Below are 19,021 nucleotides of genomic sequence, written 5' to 3' on the forward strand. Positions count from 1 at the left end.
GGCCTGCAGCCTGCACAGCCAGCCCCTTCTGCTGACCCGCAAGGAACTCTCACTCCTGCTTGAGTGGCAGCGCAGTAGCCGATGAACGTTCCGAGTGGGCGGGAGCAGCTCCGGCTGGTAGCGAATCGGTCGGTGCGATGCGGCGAGGAGGGCGCGGGTTGGCGTTTCCACGGGGAAGGCAGCGCGGCGCGGTCCGGCCTTGGCGGTAGTATGAGCCTGTCCGTGAGGTACGCGTGGGACGGGCGGGAGCGGCTGGGACCGGGCTGCGGGGCTGCAGTGGCGGGCAAGTGGCGCTCCTGCGGGGCGGCCGGGCCTCGCCACTGCCGTGTTTGTGTCAGCGTTAATCTGTGTGCAGAGCTGTAAGTGGATTGCTCTCGGCTGTCCGCATCCCGGCTGCTCGCCAGGCGCGGTCGTATGGGGCCTTCCCGGAGCGGCAGCCCTCAGCGGCCCGGTGAGGTTCGCCGCCTCCGCTTGGCCTTGCGCGTCAGGCAGAGCCAGCCTGCGCTTCTCGTGTCCATTTTTGGAGCCTGCCCGGTGGCTTTCATTGGTTGGTGACAACTAAATCTCAGCTGCGTGGTTAATCTCCGGTGTCAATTGGAATTAGTTAATCTTCTAAAGTGAGGGGGAAGAAAAAGCAGCTAGCTCCGGGGTGTGGAGAATAAGTCCTTTTGGAAAGCAGTGCTCTGTTCATGCATCAGTAACTTTTGTGCATTGTACAGTAAGTAGTACTGCATGCATTTTGTCACTGCTGCAGGTAAACGAATGTAGAGGGCTTCCTGAGGGCATATTGAATTGCACAGCAGTCTAAGTTTGGAAGATCTTCTGGGAGTCTTCTCATCCAGCTCTCTGCTCAGAGCAGGTCAGGCTCCCAGCAGTACGAGGTTCTGAGGGCCTTTTCCAGCGTTCCTAACAGCAGAGATACTTTAGTCTCCTGGTGCAGCTATTCCCCTGCATAGTCACTTGCACTGTGACAGTGCTTTCTCCTAGGTCTGCTTCCACGTTCTCCTCTGTAGTTGACTCTTGTTGCTGTGCACCTCTCATGGGAGCCTGTCTGCTCTGTCTAATCCTCTAGACAGTGAAAGACAACACTTCAGTCCCATGCCTTAGCCCTTCCCCCTGAGTTTCTTCTGCCAGCGCAGAAATAAAACAAACCCAGCTCCTTCTGAATGAGGTGCTGCAGCCACCTAGGCATTCATTGCAGTCCTCCTTACTTTAGCCATCTTCTCTGCATCTGTTGTACTAGGGCACCCCAATGCAATGCAGTACTTCGGGTGCAGTCCGGGTGCAGCCAAATGGCTGCAGAATGGAAGGAGCTAGCTCCACAGTTAGCTGTGCTCATTGCTACAACAGTTTGCTGTGCTGCTGATACTGCTGACCTTTATGTCTGTAAATTCCAGGAGTGTGCTTTACGCTTTCTTAAAAAGTCTTAGTTGGTATCGCTTGTTACCTTGAATACACTACTTTTCTTAAAAAACTTCATCTGAAATGGACATCTTTCAAGCATTTACACTGTATAAAGAGCAGTTGCTCTGCAAATAATACAATTAAAGCACGATTTTCTAGCTTGGTCTAAGTTTCCTTTGTTTGTGTCGTCTTCATTTTTTTTCCAACTGTTCCCAGTGCCTGAGTCATGTATTTTCTGCTACTTATTTCTTTTAGTTATTGCTAAACCAGCAAGGGAGAAGAGGGTTGTCTTTGAGCAGTGTTTGCTGATTTAGGGGACTTGACCCTTTTGTATGCATGAGAAACAGAGCAAAGAAGTCTCTGGTTCATTATGTATGTGGTAACATTTTTAAAAATCCGTAGATACCAAGTATCTGTTGACAGTTACTGGCAAAAAATCCAAAGATTTATGGCACTTAACACTCACTTCAGCAGCTGGACAACCCGGCTACATGCCCAATTAAAGCTCTAGCTCTGTCTCCTAAAACTTTCTTGTTTAGCTACTGTTTAGTAATAATGTGTTTTCAGGAGTTGTACCATCTCAACTGCTAATCCATCTTGTAACTGCAACCTCAAGTATTCTTTTTAACTGATAGCTTTTTCTATTTTTATTGATTTTTCATTAACCAAATCACCTCTGCTGAGTAGAGGAGCCATTCAACCTGTGCAAAGGAATTGTCTGTTTCAAGTATTACTTCAAATTAAGAGATCAAGTTGGGAAGAAGTTGAGTGGGGATGGCAATGAACTGTGCAATTATAATGAGTTTCTTATTGGTGGGAAAATGTTCACTACAGTGGTATCTTTCCAGTATTAATCAGTTGTATTGAATTTCCCTCTTGTCGTATAGGAGTGAGCTTTCAGTAGACAAAACTAAAAAGAAGAAGAGAAGAGAACTGACTGAGGAACAGAAACAAGAAATTAAAGATGCCTTTGAGTTGTTTGATACAGACAAAGATAGAGCAATAAATTACCATGAGTTGAAGGTATTTTTATTTATTTATCATTTAAATATCCTTAGGGCAGGTAATATACATCTAAGTGAGTTTTTAAGTAATCAGCTCTATCTTTAGAAATACTTCATGGTCAAGATCTCCTGCGAGGCTGAAGTGGGGTTATTTGAAAAATTGCTGATATGCATTGATGTAAGACTGAGCTTTTGTCCCTACATCTTACACTTAATGATAACAGAATTGCTGTAGCATACTGTGTAACAGATCTTACTGCTCCCTAGGGTTTAACTTGGGCAGATGAGTAAGTCAGAAAAGCTCTGTTTGGCTCTTCTAAAGACGCTGTACAATCTAAAACCTGCAGGTGTTAAAATCCACATGTCTCAAATACTTAGATAAAAGATATAAGTCAAGTTTATAAAACGTGACCAGAAGCCGGAGCTTACCCACTTGCATTTTTTCATCAGGGAGTCTGTGTATGGTAGCAGTGATGATGTTTGCTGTATTTATGGGAGGCTCTGTAGTTTCCTTGGCCAGTGATGGCCTCTCCTGTTAACATCTATCAGCAAATGGAGATTAGGATGGCAGCCTCTCCTAGTGAGTGCTCCTATCTGGCAGTCTATGGAAGCGTTACATTAGTTTATGAAAGTCTCTTTAAATGTCTCATAAATTTCTATTCAAATTATACTTCATCAAGGACAAATGCTGTCTTGTAGAGAGGCCGACATTCCTATAATGTATTGAGTAAGATACTTTTGGAAAGGGATATGTAATCCAACTGATTTGTTTCTTGTTCTATCCTGTAACTGAAGAAAAGAAGAAAGTTTTTTGTTTTACTTTAATTATTGTTAAAGGAATGTCATGAGTGTAGTGATTCCCTCTTCTTTGTTCATATTTTGGCTATTTTGCCTCTGCTGGAAGCCGTAATGAGAGGGGTACTAATGCGGACTGTTCATACAGTTTGTCCAGTTCGGGTGTGCTTCACATTCTCAGCTGACATGATGGCAAAGTCATTTATTACTAGTCTAATTAAATATGGCACTGAAAATAACACAGTGGAAGAACTGAAATGTATAGAGTAAAGAAATATCTCCTCCTCTGCAACATCAGCCTGTAGAGTAGTTTTGAAATGGCTAAGCTGAGTAGGCTTTGGGCTTTCTATTTGTAGTTTAGTGTAAGTTCATCTATTTGAATGCAATCAAAGTAGCATGTGCTGAGAAACGGCCATCTCTTGAAATGTGGAAACTAAGCATTAATTTCTAATCTAATGGAAAAAATGGAGTTACTGATTTATGTAGTTATAGTGGTATAAGTGGAAAAGTGGTAAATTGAATCACTTGAAAGATGACCTGTCAAATGTTTACTATGAGTAATTTAAAGAATAATTTTCAATGTGATCTTTGAAAAAGTGACAGTATTCAAAATGGTTTTGAAAATTAGAAGAAAAATCTACTTCTAAAAAACATACGATACACTCTTTAAAATTGTTGAAAACCTGAAGGCTCTTTTTTTCACTGAAATTCGATGTTCTATTTATTAATACCAGTTTTAGGTGATTTCATTTTTTTTTATACAAAGCATTTTTGGTATTTTATATTTTTTTATTACTGTTGCTATCCCAATGATGTGCACAGTCTGTCCTAGGCAGTCATGTTCTTATTAAAAATAAGAAGAAATCTCTCTTAAATCTCTATTTTAATATTCATATATGATTGCACTTCCATGTTATTCCAAAAGGTGGCAATGAGAGCCTTGGGTTTTGATGTGAAAAAAGCTGATGTACTGAAAATACTTAAAGATTATGATCGAGAAGCAACAGGCAAGATCACCTTTGAAGATTTTAATGAAGTTGGTATGTATATGATTTTATACCTGTAGAAATCTACCTTTGGAGAAACTTAGCTGACTGTAGTTTGACCAGGAGTACTTTGTGTGCTTTTTTAGTTACCTAGTTCTATTAAGAAAGAGAAGTGGGAGATTTAATGTGATATTTTTCTTTATAAACATGAACAGTGGAGGAAAATAATTCTTTTTATGTACGTGGAGTTGAAAGATTGCAGCAGTATAAAAGGAAACAAATTTCTACAAAGGAATAAGCGCTAACTTGAAATATAGATATTCTTGTGTTTATTGATATCTTTTTTTTTAGAAGAAAAAGTAGTTCTCCTTCCTGCTGTGGAAAACATGGTTGGCACTGAATTTCTTAGGAAGGATTGTATAGACTGACAAACTGTAAACTGAATACAGACTTTTCTTTAATCTTACAAAGATGAGAGAAACTGAAGCAGATGTTAAACATTGTACATCAAGGATTTTCAACTGCTGATAAAAACAGTGAATTTCATTAGGCTGTTTCTTTAATCTAAAGATTTTGTATTTTGCAGACTTTTACATGCTTTGGATGTGGAACGATTTTAAAAAACTGGGGATTTAGTGTCTGAGGATTTTTTGATTGTTGCACATTATTTTTACTTTTGCATACAATTTGTATTTGCAAAAAAATATAAACTGAGATTCCTCCATGTATATTATGATTTTATATCTCTATTTTGTGTGTTCAAGGTGTTAAGTTATCTAAAGTTTCTGAATAAAGCAGTGTAATATGTATGTATTTACTTCTAGCTATGAATAACAATCTGCTTAGCAATGATGAATCTATTATTGGTTTAAATTTTGGCAAACTTTAGAAATTTATCAGGTTAGGAATGGAGAAAATGTGTTGTTAATGATGGGTAATAATTTTTTTTCTTAGTTGTTATTCAAGCTAGAATAAGTTATGAGTTAGGAGAGAATCGAAGAAGAAGCCTGTGCGTGAATAAAATTGATCAGTCTTGATTTAAAAAGAAAAACTGGAAGAAGAAAAGAGTATTGATTTAGTATAATGTATCATATTATTATGCTATAACGACGGAATGTAGTATGATTACTGTGCAAGTCTTTTTAAATTTCTGATGTTTGACATAGGTTGGAAGGAACCTTAAAGGTCATCAAGTTCCAACTCACTGCTGTGGGCAGGGTTGCCAGCCAAGTGATCAGGCTGCCCAGGGCCCATCCAAACTGACCTTGAACACCTCCAGGCATGGGGCATCCACAGGTTCTCTGGGCCTCATCACCCTCTCAGTAAAGAATTTCTTCCAACATCTAACCTTAATTTTTCCTCTCTTAGCTTAAAACTGTTCCCATTTGTCCCATCACTATCAGACTATAAAAAGTCAGACCCCTGCTGCCTGTAAGCTCTCCTCAAGTACTGGAAGGCTGCAGTGAGGTTTCCTTGGAGCCTTTTCTTCTCCAAGTTGAACAAGCTCAGCTCCCTCAAACTCATAAGAGGGGTGTTCCAGCCCTTTGACTGTCTTTGTGGCCCTCCTCTGGGCCTGCTGCAACAGCTCTGCACCTTTCTTTTGCTGGGGGCCCTAGGCCTGGATGCAGTAGTCTGGATGGGACCTTTTAAGAGCAGAGTAGAGGGGGACAGTCACCTCCCTCTCCCTGTAGACCATTCCTCTTTTGTCACAGCCCAGGATGCAGTTGACTTTTCAGGCTGCAAGCACACGCTGTTGGCTCATGTCCAGCATTTTGTCCACCAGGACCCTGAAGTCCTTCTTGGCAGGGCTGCTCTTAATGAGTTCTTCTCCAAGTCTGTGCGTGTATCTCAGATTACCCTAACTCAAGTATAGCACCTTGCTCTTGGCCTTTCTGAACCTCATTAGGCTTACATGGGCCTGCTCTTCAAGTGTGTACAGGTCCCTCTGGATGGCATCCCTTCCTTCTCTTGTGTCAGCTGTACCACTCAGCTTGGTGTCATCTGCAAACTTGCTGAATGTATACTTGATCCCACTGTCTATGCCATTGATAAAGATGTTGAAGAGTACTGGTACCAAGGCGGACCCCTGGGGAACACCACTTGTGACCAGTCTCTCACTTGGACAGGGAGACATTGACCGCAAAGCTCTGGCTGTGACCGTCCAACCAATTCCATACCCACTGAATAGGCCACCCTTCATATCCATATTTTTCCACTTTAGAGATAAGAATATGAAGTGGGACCTTATCAAAGGTCTTGCAGAAGTCCAAGTAGACAACATTGTTTCCTCTGCCTTTGTTCACTATGCTGTCACTCCATCCTAGAAGGCCACCAGAATTGGTCAAGCGCAATCTGCCCTTGGTTAAGCAGTACTGGCTGTCTTGGATCACCTACTTGTCTCTCATGTGCCTTAATGTCTCTTTCAGGAGTTTCCGTAATCTTTCTAAGAACAGAGGTGAGGCTCAACAGCCTGTAGTACCTTGAGTCTTCCTTTCTCCCTTTCTTAAAAATGAGAGTGATGTTTCCATTTTTCCAGTCAACAGGGTCTTTTCCTGGCAGCCATGACATTTCAAATCTGATTGAGAGAGACTTGGCAACTACAGCCAGTAGTAGATCCCTTCAGGATCCTGGGATGAATTTTGTTCTGCCCCATAGACGTGTACTCATTCTGCCTCACAAGCTGGTTTCAGACTTGCTCTGCTCTTACAGCGGGAGCAGATTTCGCTCCTCTGACCCCTGCCTAGAGGTTCAGGGACATGAGAGGTGTGGGAAGCCTGACTGCCAACGGAAAGTGAGGCAAAAGAACTCACTGAGTACTTCAGGCTTCTCCAAGTCTGCTGAAGCCAGTTCTTCCTTTTCATTTATCAGAGGGGTACGCCCTCCTTGGCCTTTGTCTTCTGGCTGATGTATCTAAGGATTCTCGTAATTTTTCACATCCTTTTCCAAGTTCAGTTTCATCTGTGCCTTGGCTTTCCTGATCCTATCTCCCCATGTCTGGACTGCATCCCTTTATTCTTCCCAGGCCATCCATCCCTACTTCCACTGCCCGTACATTTCCTTCTTATCCCTGAGTTTGACCAGCAAGTACTTGCTCAGCCATGTTGATTTCCTGCCTCCTCTGCTTGATTTCTTATGCTGGGGGATGGAGAGCCCTTTTTCTCTCTGAAAGACGTCCTTGAAGAACTTCCATCTCTTCTCCATTCCTATGTCCCTAAGGATGTTTCCCAGGGAATTCATCCAATAATGCCTAAAACAGCTGAAGATTTCACTCTGCTGAAGTTCAGTGTCCTGACTCGGCTTTTTATATTCTAGTTATCAATATAGACAGTCAATAAATGCTGAGGGAAGCTAGGAAGATTCATGTAGAAAGCACAACTAATGGTGAGAAGGCAACTGAATCAATCCAAAAACTTTGAATCAGGTTTGAGTGTGGCTGTGACAAGTATGTCCTTGACACAGAATTAAACTTAGACAGCTTGTAGCAGAAAGATTAGACAGTTAGAGAAAATAGGTTATAGAAACAATTATGATGAGCTGGCTGAATGTAGTTAAACAATTGTTTAGCCATCAGTTTTGCATAATTATCTGTGGTTTAAATGTTGGAACTGACCATCTAAAATATGTACAGTTGTATCTTGTCCTGTTTTGTACAGTCATTTTAACTACGCTACTTAGACTCCATGGTTTTTTGTTAGATGATGTTGCAGTTGCTTTTCTGCCATAAAAGTAGAGTTTCTCGGATGATTTTCTACTGTCATGCATCATAGTTGTTTTCAGTGAAAATATTTAAATATAAATATGAGTGATTTTTGTATGTATTTCAGTCTACATTATATATAAAAAATTACATAAATATACATAAATGTGAAGGCAAAAAAACCCTTATTGCTGTACTGAGCTTACATGAGCTTGGATCTGATATTTGCTTTCAAGTTCACTAAGCTGGAGGAGGCATTCCACCTGCAAACAGTAGAAGATGTAAAGTGTTTGTCTTTGCACAAACAAGGGTGATGTGTTTTTAATGCTTTGATGAAAGTCATAATTAGCACGTCCTGTAATATGAGACTAGCAGGTACATAGATGTGAAGATATTTGCATCTGATTCCGGAAGTGTCTGAATTAATTACTGAAAAAATGTTTTTGTAGTTTGTCTGTCTTTTCTATTACAGCAACTAACAAATGGATGCAATAAAAGGAGTATCCCAGAATAACTAATCCTTTCAGAATTAACATTTTGCAGTGTATAGTAGTGTCATTTTCGTAAACCTCAGACTTTGGTTTTGTTGTTTTTTTGTTAGTGCAATTTTGTATCTAAAAGAGAAGTTCCATGTGAATGTTCTTAATTACTTAGTGTTGTTTCAGTGTTCTCTGCAAGTCAAAATTCTATCCAGATCATAGCATTTAAAATCAACAAATTCAAGTGTCTGGGTCTGTTAGAGCTGATGTATTTTTTTTCTGAAGTGCATTCTTTGAACAGAACAGGTGTGTGTATACTTTCAGTTTGTATAGAAAAGTCTGTTGAAAGCATGATTGTGTCTAAATTGCCATGTAGCTTTTCCATTGTACCTGATATATGCCAAAGAATAACTCAGCTTTGAAAAGAGAGTAGAAAAAGGCCAGATAGCAGCCAAACAAGTATGCATGCATATTGTGAATTGAAATAGGTTAAGAATGAAAGAATAGATGAAATCTGAAATACACATTCTTTCTATTATCTCAATCACTCTGTCATTCTGAGTTTACCCTTCAGAATTTTTTAGTCTAACTTCAGAATCCTTGCAGTGACAGACTGGATATTAGACAGAGACCCACAAGAAGAAATACTCAAGGCATTCAAATTGTTTGATGATGACGACTCTGGTAAAATAAGCCTGAGAAACCTGCGTCGGGTTGCTAGAGAACTGGGTGAAAATATGTCTGATGAAGAACTGAGGGCTATGATTGAAGAATTTGATAAGGATGGAGATGGAGAAAGTAAGTCTTAAGAGGTAAAATCCCATGTAGTCCGTTCTTAATTTTCTCCCTGTTTTAATGTAGCTTTATCTGGAAAGTGCCTGAAATTTACAAGTGTTCTCTTTGTTTTCTTTCCAGATATCTTTCAGCTCAAACTTAACTTAGCTTACATATAATGAAAATAGTTTTTAATAGATAATAGTCCTGAAAATGCATAATGGAGTCTAAAAATGAAATTGATTTCTCACTCTCACTAAGGCTTAATCAACCCATATCTATTAAAAGTTTGTTTAAAGTTCAGCTGAAAATGCCAATAATTGAGTGGTTCATGGAAGAGTCTGTGTGCTACATTAAACTTTTATGTCTGTATGAATCAGTAAAAAGATTAAAAGGCCAGAAGAAACTCTTTTGATCATCTAGTCCAATATTTCTTATGCAGCGATGTGTCACTGTTGTGATTTCAGCTTGTTAGTCAGATACAAAGAGTTGTGCTACTAAATCATGCTGAACTTAACCCTGGGTCCAAGCAGGATCAGCTGGGATAACTAACATGCATCTGTACTTAGGAGAGCTGAAGGCCATCATGTGAGAAATGCCGCTGAGGAGACAAGGTCCATACAGAGTGAGCTGCAGAAGGGCTTTATTGGCTAGATAAAGAATTAAGTAACAAAGCCTGTTCAAATCTGTGCTTATTAAGCACTGGAACTTTGAGTTGTTGTTTGTTTGATTGTTTTTCAACTCTCTTATTTCCCCCATTAACTTAAATCTTTATATTTACACCAGAAACCTTAATACCTGGATTTCAGGAGCCGCTCACTTAAGACAATCTGCATATACTCTGCATTTCTGAGTCATAGAAACCTATGTGAGTTTTTCTTTCAGGATAATGACTCTCATCTGAGATTTCAGAAGTCGTTCATCGATTTTTTCAGTAGCAAAACATTTCTATTTGTCAGCAAGATCTATCGGAGTCAAAACTCTGTTAGAGGAAAAAAAAAAAATCCCACAGCACCTGCCTTTTTTTCAGTCTTGTGACAGATATTTCAGTCTGTGCTGCTTGTGATAGATGTTATTTCACACTTGATTATACAACTGCAAGCTTGTTAATTGTTGACCTGTACTTGTTTGCAGTTACTCAAATATTGAAAAAAAACAAGCTCCTTTTTTTTTTTTTTTTTTTTTTTTTTTTTTTTTTTTCCCCAAGACAAAGAACAGGACTTCTAAGCATAGTCAGTGCTGTTAAAATGCAACCTTTTTGTTTAATTTTAATGGTGTAAATAGGGAGCCTAAAGGCAAAAGCAGTAAAAGCTCTGTGCTTTTATTGCTACTAGAGTGTCAATGTTGACACTGTTTTTTATGAAAGTCTGTACACTGTTGAGAAGACTTGTCTTTCTTTTGTTTGGAAGATACTATCTCCTGATCTCACTTTGTTTCCCAAGGCCATGTTTCCTTAGTAGATCCTGCATAATTCTGGTGTTCCTGTATGTCCCACACGTGTCCTTCCACACATTTATTGCATTGGTATCCACTTCAGTAGCTATACAGCTAAGAGTACAACAAATAGTCTAGGTAGACAGCTTTATTTTATGCTTGTTTTGCTTTTAAAAGGAGTAGTTCTGATTGCATTGCTAATTTTACCTTTTTACTTATTTGTATTAAAGACTCATTTTACTTTAATTTGAAAGGGTAGCTACAGAGATGAGAGCAAGTAGAAAACATCAGCCACAAGCATGTTTTGTTCTTTGTTACTCTTCTGGAGCTGCCAACTGAGATGTCAGAATGATAATTAGGAATGGTTTTGGTCATACCACTGTTTGACCAGGAGAAATCAGCATAAACTTTTAGCTCCTTTCAGGAAGATTGCAGTTATTTTGGGGTCAGTATGACATTTCTGAGTTTACTTAGTTCATTTTCCATATTCATTCATTAATTTTCTTTTTTAGAGTAGTCTGGAACAAGATTGAATGTGGAAGATTGGCAGCATAATGTTTATACATGGTGCTGTTGATCCTTATGGTTCTGTTATCTGTCCTTTAAAGAAAACTGATACTGTTTCTAGCTTTTAAGATTCATTCTCAAAAAATAAACAACCTTCTGAGTCGTTGTTCCATGTAGTTTCAAACATCTGGGTTGTGTAACAAAGTCTTGCTCTCATCTAATTCTCCTTTGTTTGCTGCCGAGGGAAAAAAGTCTGTAAGTATTAGTTGGTAGTATTTTTAACTGATACTTCTGATACTTTAAGAATAGGAATAATACTGCTTGTGATTAAACATTCTAATTATATTTCAAAGATTTTATGTTGTTTTTCCTAGTAAAATAAGGTCTGTAACATGATATTCAGGCTACTTGAACCCTAGTCTTTCTAGTGGATCTACTGGTACACTTTTCTGAACTTTCTGTAAAAATATTTTTGACATTAGCATCTGCCTTAAGAAGGTCAATCATATTTTTGTACTGCTGATCTTCTGAGTAACATCTGTCTAGGAGTATGACTGTTTTTAGAAATTCCATGCTGTCAGTTCATTCACTTTTTCGTCTTGTGTGGGTACATCTACAGTAAACATAATCCAGTTTCAGGTTTTAGCTTCTGGCAAAGAATTAGGGATGGAGGGAAAACTCCACTAAATTAACTCACTTGTTAACTCTTGGAGAGTTCCCTAACTCTTCAAGTCAATGTTTTATTTATTTTAACTGCAATAATACTTTATAATGATATATATCACAAAAATAAGAGATGTTTGACATTAGGAAAGGCACTCATTGCTGCCGTTGTACCTGCACGTTGTACATAACTTGTGAACAGATCCTGAGTCTGGGAAGGACTGCCTGGGCTCCTGGGGATTGTTTCCACATTTCTCTTTGCACTTTGTTTGAATGTTACAAAATCTGTTTACCTCTGTAATATTGTATTTCCTCTTTGCAACATTATGGAACAAATGTGTTTTCAATCAGGGAATGTTTTGCTGAGGATGTTTGCATTTGTGGTTCTTTGAAAATTTATTTGGCTTCCCGTTTTGATGTGTGTGTAGTATTGAAACTGGCTATATAATATTTCTGGAATAGTCTTTAGAAATTATATGAGGAAGAGCTGGGTAGAAATTTTGTCAGAAGGAGATGGATTAGTATGAATACTGCAAGCATACCTAATTCTTTTGGTTTCATTTATTTACTTTGTTCCTTGTTGAGGAGGTAGCACAGTTAGCACTGTACTTTAGCAGAGAAAATATTACTTCTCTTTGATTTTTTAAATTTTCCTTCTGTATTTTTCAGTAGTCCATCATGTAACTGGACAACACATTAAAGACGCTCCAACTTACTGATCCAACATTTTTAAATGTAGCAGGAAAAAAACAATGCCCTCAGTACATTGTGGAAATGTGTTTCCTATTTCTATTTGAGTTGTTCAGCCACTCTCGTAACACAGTGTTTCCCTAATCTTGAGGCAGAAACAATCGATTCCAAAAATCATAGCAGATTTTTGCCTTTGTGAGGTGAAAATACAATCAAGAGGTAATGATTGTATATATTGGTAATTCCGTCTAGTTGATATTAGTTTGGGTCTGACTGCTCATTGCAGCTCTTGATGGTACAGTAAATCAAGCTGATCTTTCATGCAGAGAGTCAAGCATATATTCCAAATAGCAGGCCTGTTTGATAACTATGAAAAAATCTTTTCAAATCCATGTATTATGGTTAAAATTATAATCCACTACTTCCATTTGTATATACAACAAAATACATTGGCCTTCTATTTTGGCAATTTTTCTTAAAGTTTATTACTTACTGTCCTTCTTGCAGACTTCTGGCTGAAAAGGTAAAAATATTGTAATATGTAGTTCCAACTTTTTGCCTCATCTCCCATTTTGTGTCTGAAATTTGCCCTCTGGTTGGTAATGTCCTGAAGCAGTAACATAGAAATAAACTACTTTGACATTCATTTGGTTCTTCATATTGGTCTGCCAAGCTGAGTTGCTGATGTGCCTGCAGGCTTGCCTTCAAAGGAGAACATTTGTATCATGCTCAGTGACCATTTGGGCTGATGGGGCTACTGTATGTCCTGGGCAGTGGTCTCCTGCACTTGATTGTTTAGGGGAAGGACTCGTTGAAAAAAAAAATCACTTAAGGGTTTTATGGGTTCTGAGAAGGTGAAAGGAAGCTGTGATTATTTTTTTTTTTTCAGACCGTGAGGGCAGGTAAGCGTAGGAATCCTGGAGATGTTTCACAGCTTAATGAGGCAAAGGCCTGAACAGCATGATTTAGCTACTCTGCTTTGAGTTAGGGGTTGGGGCATTATTTTTTTATTAGTGTTCAGTAAATCTAATGGTATGCAAAGTTTATAAGCAGAACTAATTTATCAACATGGAATAACGCATTAGTTATCTTTAATAGATTTAGCATGTTTACTGAAATTGCTTGTTGAATTAGAAGAAATTCTGAACTTACTCCTTGTTGAATGCCAGCAAAGATACATATTTATTTACTTTGCATTTCCTCTAAGTGTATTCAAGCCATTTAATTCGGAGCCTTGAGTAAGATTCACTTCATACTAGAGAATAGCCTTCAAAAGCAACAGTAGAAGAGAACTGGTGTAAAATGAAGTAAGGTAGTCCAAACAAACAAATTGTCCCTCTTCACTGATGTTTTGATTGCTTTTAGAGTAGACAGTGACTTTGCATTATCAGCACTCTTATACCATTAAGTTGTTGAGTTTAGTAAGTCAGACCATAGCACATACAAAGTTTTGTTTGTACATGATGGCATAAAGCTGAAATATCCTTTCCGACTGTAGTGTTTGTATGTCATGTACATACAAAAACAGTTAACACTGTTTTTCTGTTCCAGCTTATTTTTAAGCACCAATTATGTGTACTGTGACTGGGGGGGAAGAAGAAGCAATCCCAGTATCATTTTAGTCCTGTTTCTTTCATGAATCAAACCACATGAAACCTCAAGACTGATTTATGTTTTAGTCATGTGTCATAAAATGAATAAGTTGTATCACTGTCTAAGGAAAGTGATGCTTTCATCTTCAAAATCTTAGTACCTTTAGCAGACACTTGAGCCATACTGTAATTGTTATGTTTTAGGACAAAGCTCGATTTCTGTGGTCACTTACTTGTCTTGCCAGATACGTGTGGCTCCATCTAATTTCTTTTCTTACAACAACACTGATTAAGTTTCATCTCTGAATTTGTGTTTAATGTGGCTTACTGAAAAGCTACTTTGGACTCCAAATATATCCTCCAGATAACTGCTATTTGGAAAGGTCATATACACAGAGACTATTGTTCTCTTCTTCAAGTAAACAGTTAAAATAAAAATTATCTTAAATAAGATCATCTGTAAGTATTTTTGAAAGCAACTAATTGACTTTGAGGTGTAATCTTTTTCCATTTACACTTTTATATATCGCTTAAAACAATCTTACAACCTCAACAAGTGAAAATAGGTTGCAGTATTATGCTTCTTGACCAATATAACTACATCAAACAGCAATTGTTTTATATGCAGTAAAGCTTTAATTGATAATTCTGAACTCTGGAAAATAAACTTCATACTTTTGTGGTAACTGACCACGAATTGAACTACCCTTGAATGTAAAGCATTAAAATAGAGCCAAAATAGGCCCAAACCCATCTGTTTTATTTTCTGAAATCTATTTTGCTCCTCACTGCACCCTTCAACCTTCACTTCCTAGAAATAAATGGGTAAATATTAATGCACAGAAGTATCCTGTATATTTTTTGTAATCATCTATTCTGACCTCTTATCCCTATTCTTATTTGTTTTGGCCAGTGCTCTAAAACATGTTTCCATTCTGAGTTGCTAGAACTGTTTCTTACGTCTTTCACACCATCTCAATATCTATCTTTCACTACTAATCTTCATCATAATTTTGATAGTTTATGTGAGGTTATTGCTAGCCACTACATTATATGAACAAAAATGCATTGAAGAATAATTAAAGTGGAAAAGACATATCAGTACATAAAGGAGAATTTACAGCCATGTTGTAATTATCTGAAATCAAAACATGAAAAATTCAACAAGTGTAGAAATGCATGGATTTACTTGAAAATACGAATGAGATAAAACCATGATAATGCTTTTTAAGTCATACAGAGAACATAGTGCTTCTGTGTAATACAACGTGGTGTATCTGTATGATTGGCTGACATTTTAGAGTTTATAGTCCTAAGATAGATTGTTTCATGTTGTTTTTAAATGTGTTGCAAGATGGCAGATTTAAGTTTATTTTTTTAAAATGTTTCTAACATAAATTTGTTTAGCTTTCTTCTGGCTGTAGATATAACTCCTCCTTCGCAATGCTTTGTTCTGGAATAACTTGGGCACATTGTCTGAGGCAGATAATTGTCAAGGACAGTTTGTCATATGTGTGTTCTTTTCCGTGTCACTGGCTTAATCTATTCATTCCCAACTCCAGTAATTAGTTGCAGAGTGAACATGTTCACTGGTTAACTCTTTTACAGTGGCTCATTTTTAACATATGAGTAAGGTCAATAGCTCAGGTATAAGTGCAGTAAAATAATTAATGACTGCTAATTAATTTATTATTATGACTTAATTTCTTCAAGTACGTTTGTGTAGAGTTTCTGTTAATTATAACTGTAGAAGGAAGTAAGTTCAGATGGGAGAAAAGCTTGTCAAAAGTCCATTTTAATTCACGCTAATTTGTAGAATCATTAGTAAATTATCTTGAAATTCATTTTTCATTTGTCAACTGTTACAGGTTTGGGAGAGAGGAAAACCATGGTGTGGATGTGTACTTTTTCAAGTTATTTTGTTGTCATTTTTTATTTTGGGGGGAAGATGGGAACACAATTCTGAATGATGGTTTTAAGAATAAAATAGAATTTGATCATAAGTGGAACTGCAGCTTTGTTGCTTGAGAAGATATGCTGTATATATTTTTATGATTTTAACATATAAAGATGTTAGAAATAAAGTGGTAAGTTTTTTCTTAGTCATATTTTAAAATACTTTCCTAATATTTATTTTTAACTTCTAGAATATTTTTACTTTCAGAGTTAGAAATAATAATGTTATTTATGAGCTGAATTCTGTCTTAAAAATCACATGTAGATAAGATTGCGTTCTGACTTAATCCCTTCACATCCAAAAAAAAAAAAACCATGAAAATTCTGTTCTAGAAGCGAATAATCCAAATTTTCATGTCTGTCAGACCCAATAAATACAAAGTTGTTAACCTTCAATTTAAAAGTGTAATACACATATGTACATTATTTGCTCTTATGGTTTATAGGTATTTGCTGTTTGTCTAATAATTGTCTTTTATTTTACAGTCAATCAAGAGGAGTTCATTGCTATTATGACTGGAGATATTTAACATTAGAAGAGAAGAAATGAATTTATCACAAAAGGGAAACATCATTGGCATCTACCATTAGAGTATTTTGTAGTTCATTTTTGATGGAGTCAAGTAGAAAATTATTTTCCTCAGAGGGCCAAAATAAACACAAGTCTTATGTACTACTGCTTCAGAACTTTATGTCATTAAATCTTATCACTAGAATAAGTGATCATGTTTTTACAAGTAATGCTAGTTTTCAGAGTGTTTTAGTGCTCATTTGTAAAATAGCTTTGTATAATATTTCTGAATTAAATGGTATTATAAGAACCTTTTGAAGTTGGCTTTAAGTTAGCACTAACTGCAGCCTTAGTTTTGATACATAAAGTTTGACAACCTTCCATTTTAATAAAATGTTCTTTACTATTGCTACTGAAAAGTCTTGGCTTTTTGTTTAATTTGAACTATGATTTCAAATCCATCAAATAAATGTTTGTTTTTTCTTTTTATGAGCTTTTACTTCTGTTGTAGTTGAAGAGCAACATTAAATGAATGATAATTTATGTTATCGAAGTTGCAATTTACTAGTTATTACTTCTGTACAATGGTAGAGGGCAGGCAACTGTGTTAGGGTGAACTATATCAAAAATACGCTTCAGTCATCCAGGTGTCAGCTAGCGGTCTTTTTTTCAGTATGTACACCTCTGATAGCTGTGGAAATAATGGCAAATTTATGACAAGTAGATGCTTTTTCAGCAGTATCTGGCTGGGACAAAAGCATCATATGGAATGAAGAGAAATTTGGGGCTGTTCAGCCTGGAGAAGAGGAGGCTCCAGGGAGTCTGAGAGCAGCCTTTTGGTATCTGAAGGGGGGCAGTGAGAAGGATGGAGACAGACTGTAGCAGGGTCTGTTTTGATAGGACAAGGGGAAATGTTTTCAAACTAAAAGAGGGAAGGCTTAGATTGGATACAAGGAAGAAGTTTTTACAATAAGGCACTACCCTTATTGTGAGGCACCGGAACAGTGCCCAGAGGTGATGGATGTGCCATCCTTGGAGACATTCAAGTTCAGGTTGGATGGGGCTATAGGCACCCTGCTCTAGCTGTAGGTGTCCCTGCTCATTGCAGGGGAGTAGGACTCGATGACCTTTAATGGTGCCTTCCAACTCAAATGATTCTGTGATTCCATGAAGATGTGAAGCAGCTAGAAAGACTGAATGTGTGTCTAGCTTGCCAAGAGTCTTCCAGGATTCTCAGGTTGATCTTCGAGATTTCCTGTCTATTGGCTGTAGCATCTGCCTCTTAAATTGATGTCTCTCTCCTTACTTAGCAAAGAATTTAAGATTGTTTTGCTTAATCCTTTGTTCAACTTTCTTGTTGGATAACCAGCTATTTTTTAACTCTGTATTCCTGCAGTTGTGAACAAGTTTGCCCTGCGCACAAACACAGAGCTTGCAGTTTTTTGGAGACAGAGGTTAGGGTCATCAAAGTTAATAGTTTTTTTTCCCCTGTTGTCTCGCTCCAGTTGTCAGAGCAAGATGATGTTCTTTGATATATGTATGCCCGACGTGAGATTAAGAAACAATGGTTCAAATGTTGGTCCGACCAGTTTATTACAGATCCTAGGCAATCAGGGAGATGGGGAAGGGAAGGCCGGCGATTATTTTGGGTTAGGGTGATGGGGAGGGGAAAGTTAGAGATAGAAAAGATAGGAAAGAGCAAGAATGACGTGAAGTGGGGATAGTCACCACCAAAGATCGAGCAGCATCCTGTTGCACAACGTTCTGATGGTCTGAGGCCGATACAGGGGCAGGAGCACAGGAGAAGGCAGAGGCAGAGCGGCCGTCCCTAGGCAGCAGGGAGTCCAGGAGAAACAGGCAGCAAGCGGGTAGCAGGCCCAGGAGAGTCCAGCAGCAGAAGGTAGCACGTCATGAGGAATCTGATGCCAGAGACCTCACCTCTCTTGGTTGTAGGTCCCATTTTTATCCTTCTTCTGCCAACGTTGCATTCCTGGGCACTTTGGTAAGAGTCATGTGCAGACGCTCCTGGGCACTTAGGTAAGAATTGTGTAGCACCCCTGAGATGGCTTTCTCCCTGGAGATGAGCCCACACAAAAGACCATTTCCTGGCCATTAGGCTGCTACTTATATCTTTCTCCTTGCCCCTGGCCTGCAATTCTTCAGACAAAGGATTTTTCCAACTTTGACCAGGACTTGTCTGGACTTGTCCATCTGTGTTCCTCAGCAAGCTTTGAGGCAAAGGTGCAAAAAAGAATTATCTCTTACACCTATTATTTTTTGAGTATATATTATAAAATTCTTATCTATGAAATATTGTGCTGTTCTCTAGTAGAATTTCAATATCAATACACTCATACTGAATCATAGAATCATAGAATGGCCTGGGTTGAAAAGGACCATAGTTATCATCTAGTTTCAACCCACCTGCTGTGTGCAGGGTCACCAACCACTAGACTAGGCTGCCCAGAGCCACATCCAGCCCAGCCCTGTATACCTCTAGGGACGGGACATCCACAACCTCCTTGGGCA

At 38.2% G+C, this 19,021-nt stretch overlaps 1 protein-coding gene across 2 annotated transcripts; it reads left to right on the top strand.

Moving 5' to 3' along the window:
- CETN3 (centrin 3) lies at positions 61-16,911 on the top strand. 2 transcript variants are annotated; one of them, XM_021380832.1, is made up of 5 exons: positions 61-227; positions 2,292-2,427; positions 4,129-4,243; positions 8,972-9,177; positions 16,468-16,911. In XM_021380832.1, exons 1-4 carry the CDS (start codon positions 82-84, stop codon positions 9,172-9,174), a joined length of 600 nt encoding a protein of 199 aa, XP_021236507.1. In that variant the 5' UTR covers positions 61-81; the 3' UTR covers positions 9,175-9,177; positions 16,468-16,911. The 2 variants fall into 2 exon arrangements, with proteins under 2 accessions (XP_021236507.1, XP_021236506.1); XM_021380831.1 differs by having other exon boundaries at positions 8,972-9,163.

This window comes from Numida meleagris, chromosome Z (assembly GCF_002078875.1).
Source record: "Numida meleagris isolate 19003 breed g44 Domestic line chromosome Z, NumMel1.0, whole genome shotgun sequence".
NCBI lineage: Eukaryota > Metazoa > Chordata > Aves > Galliformes > Numididae > Numida > Numida meleagris.